The sequence below is a fragment of the Penaeus monodon genome, chromosome 21 (genome assembly GCF_015228065.2).
Source record: "Penaeus monodon isolate SGIC_2016 chromosome 21, NSTDA_Pmon_1, whole genome shotgun sequence".
Taxonomy (NCBI): domain Eukaryota; kingdom Metazoa; phylum Arthropoda; class Malacostraca; order Decapoda; family Penaeidae; genus Penaeus; species Penaeus monodon.
In genome coordinates, this window is record NC_051406.1 from 29,737,337 (window position 1) to 29,737,785 (window position 449).

The 449-nt window shown below is 43.9% G+C and overlaps 1 protein-coding gene across 1 annotated transcript in view; it reads right to left on the reverse strand.

The window, feature by feature from the left end:
• Positions 1–449, reverse strand: part of LOC119586419 (glycoprotein 3-alpha-L-fucosyltransferase A-like) — a 57,549-nt gene that overhangs the window by 8,989 nt on the left and 48,111 nt on the right. Inside the window, exon 4 of the mRNA XM_037935141.1 lies at positions 40–241. Within this exon, the coding sequence (XP_037791069.1) occupies positions 40–241 (202 nt within the window). The remainder of the gene's footprint in view (positions 1–39; positions 242–449) is intronic.

Consider the following 449-nt stretch of genomic DNA (forward strand, 5'->3'; position numbering starts at 1 on the left):
GCAATATTGTTGAATTTATTACCATAATGCTCTCGATACCTTGTTCCAGAAGAGAATCTTCTTGAGCGGCACATCAGGCTCCGCACCCCACGTGGCATTCAAAAGCCCATCACGCAGGTGTTTCGCGAACGCAGCTGACACTGGCGTTGCTGTTCCCGCAGCTGTGCTCCGGCTGCCCGTCGATGTATTTAAATGTGCAACGGAAACAGGCACTTTTTGGGCCCGACGAATGTATCTAATTCTGGAGTAATAAGGAATGGAGCTTTTACTCATCGGTAATTGCATTTTATTCTTCCCTACCCAAATCATGAAGATTAGCTAAGCAATTATGAGTTTCATTATTTGCTCAGAATTTATCACTAACAGTTATATATTAAATCGATAACTTCTCTTCTCTTGCTACCCTTCCCATCTGACCGCCTACATCGCTCCTACCTCATTCTTTAGTG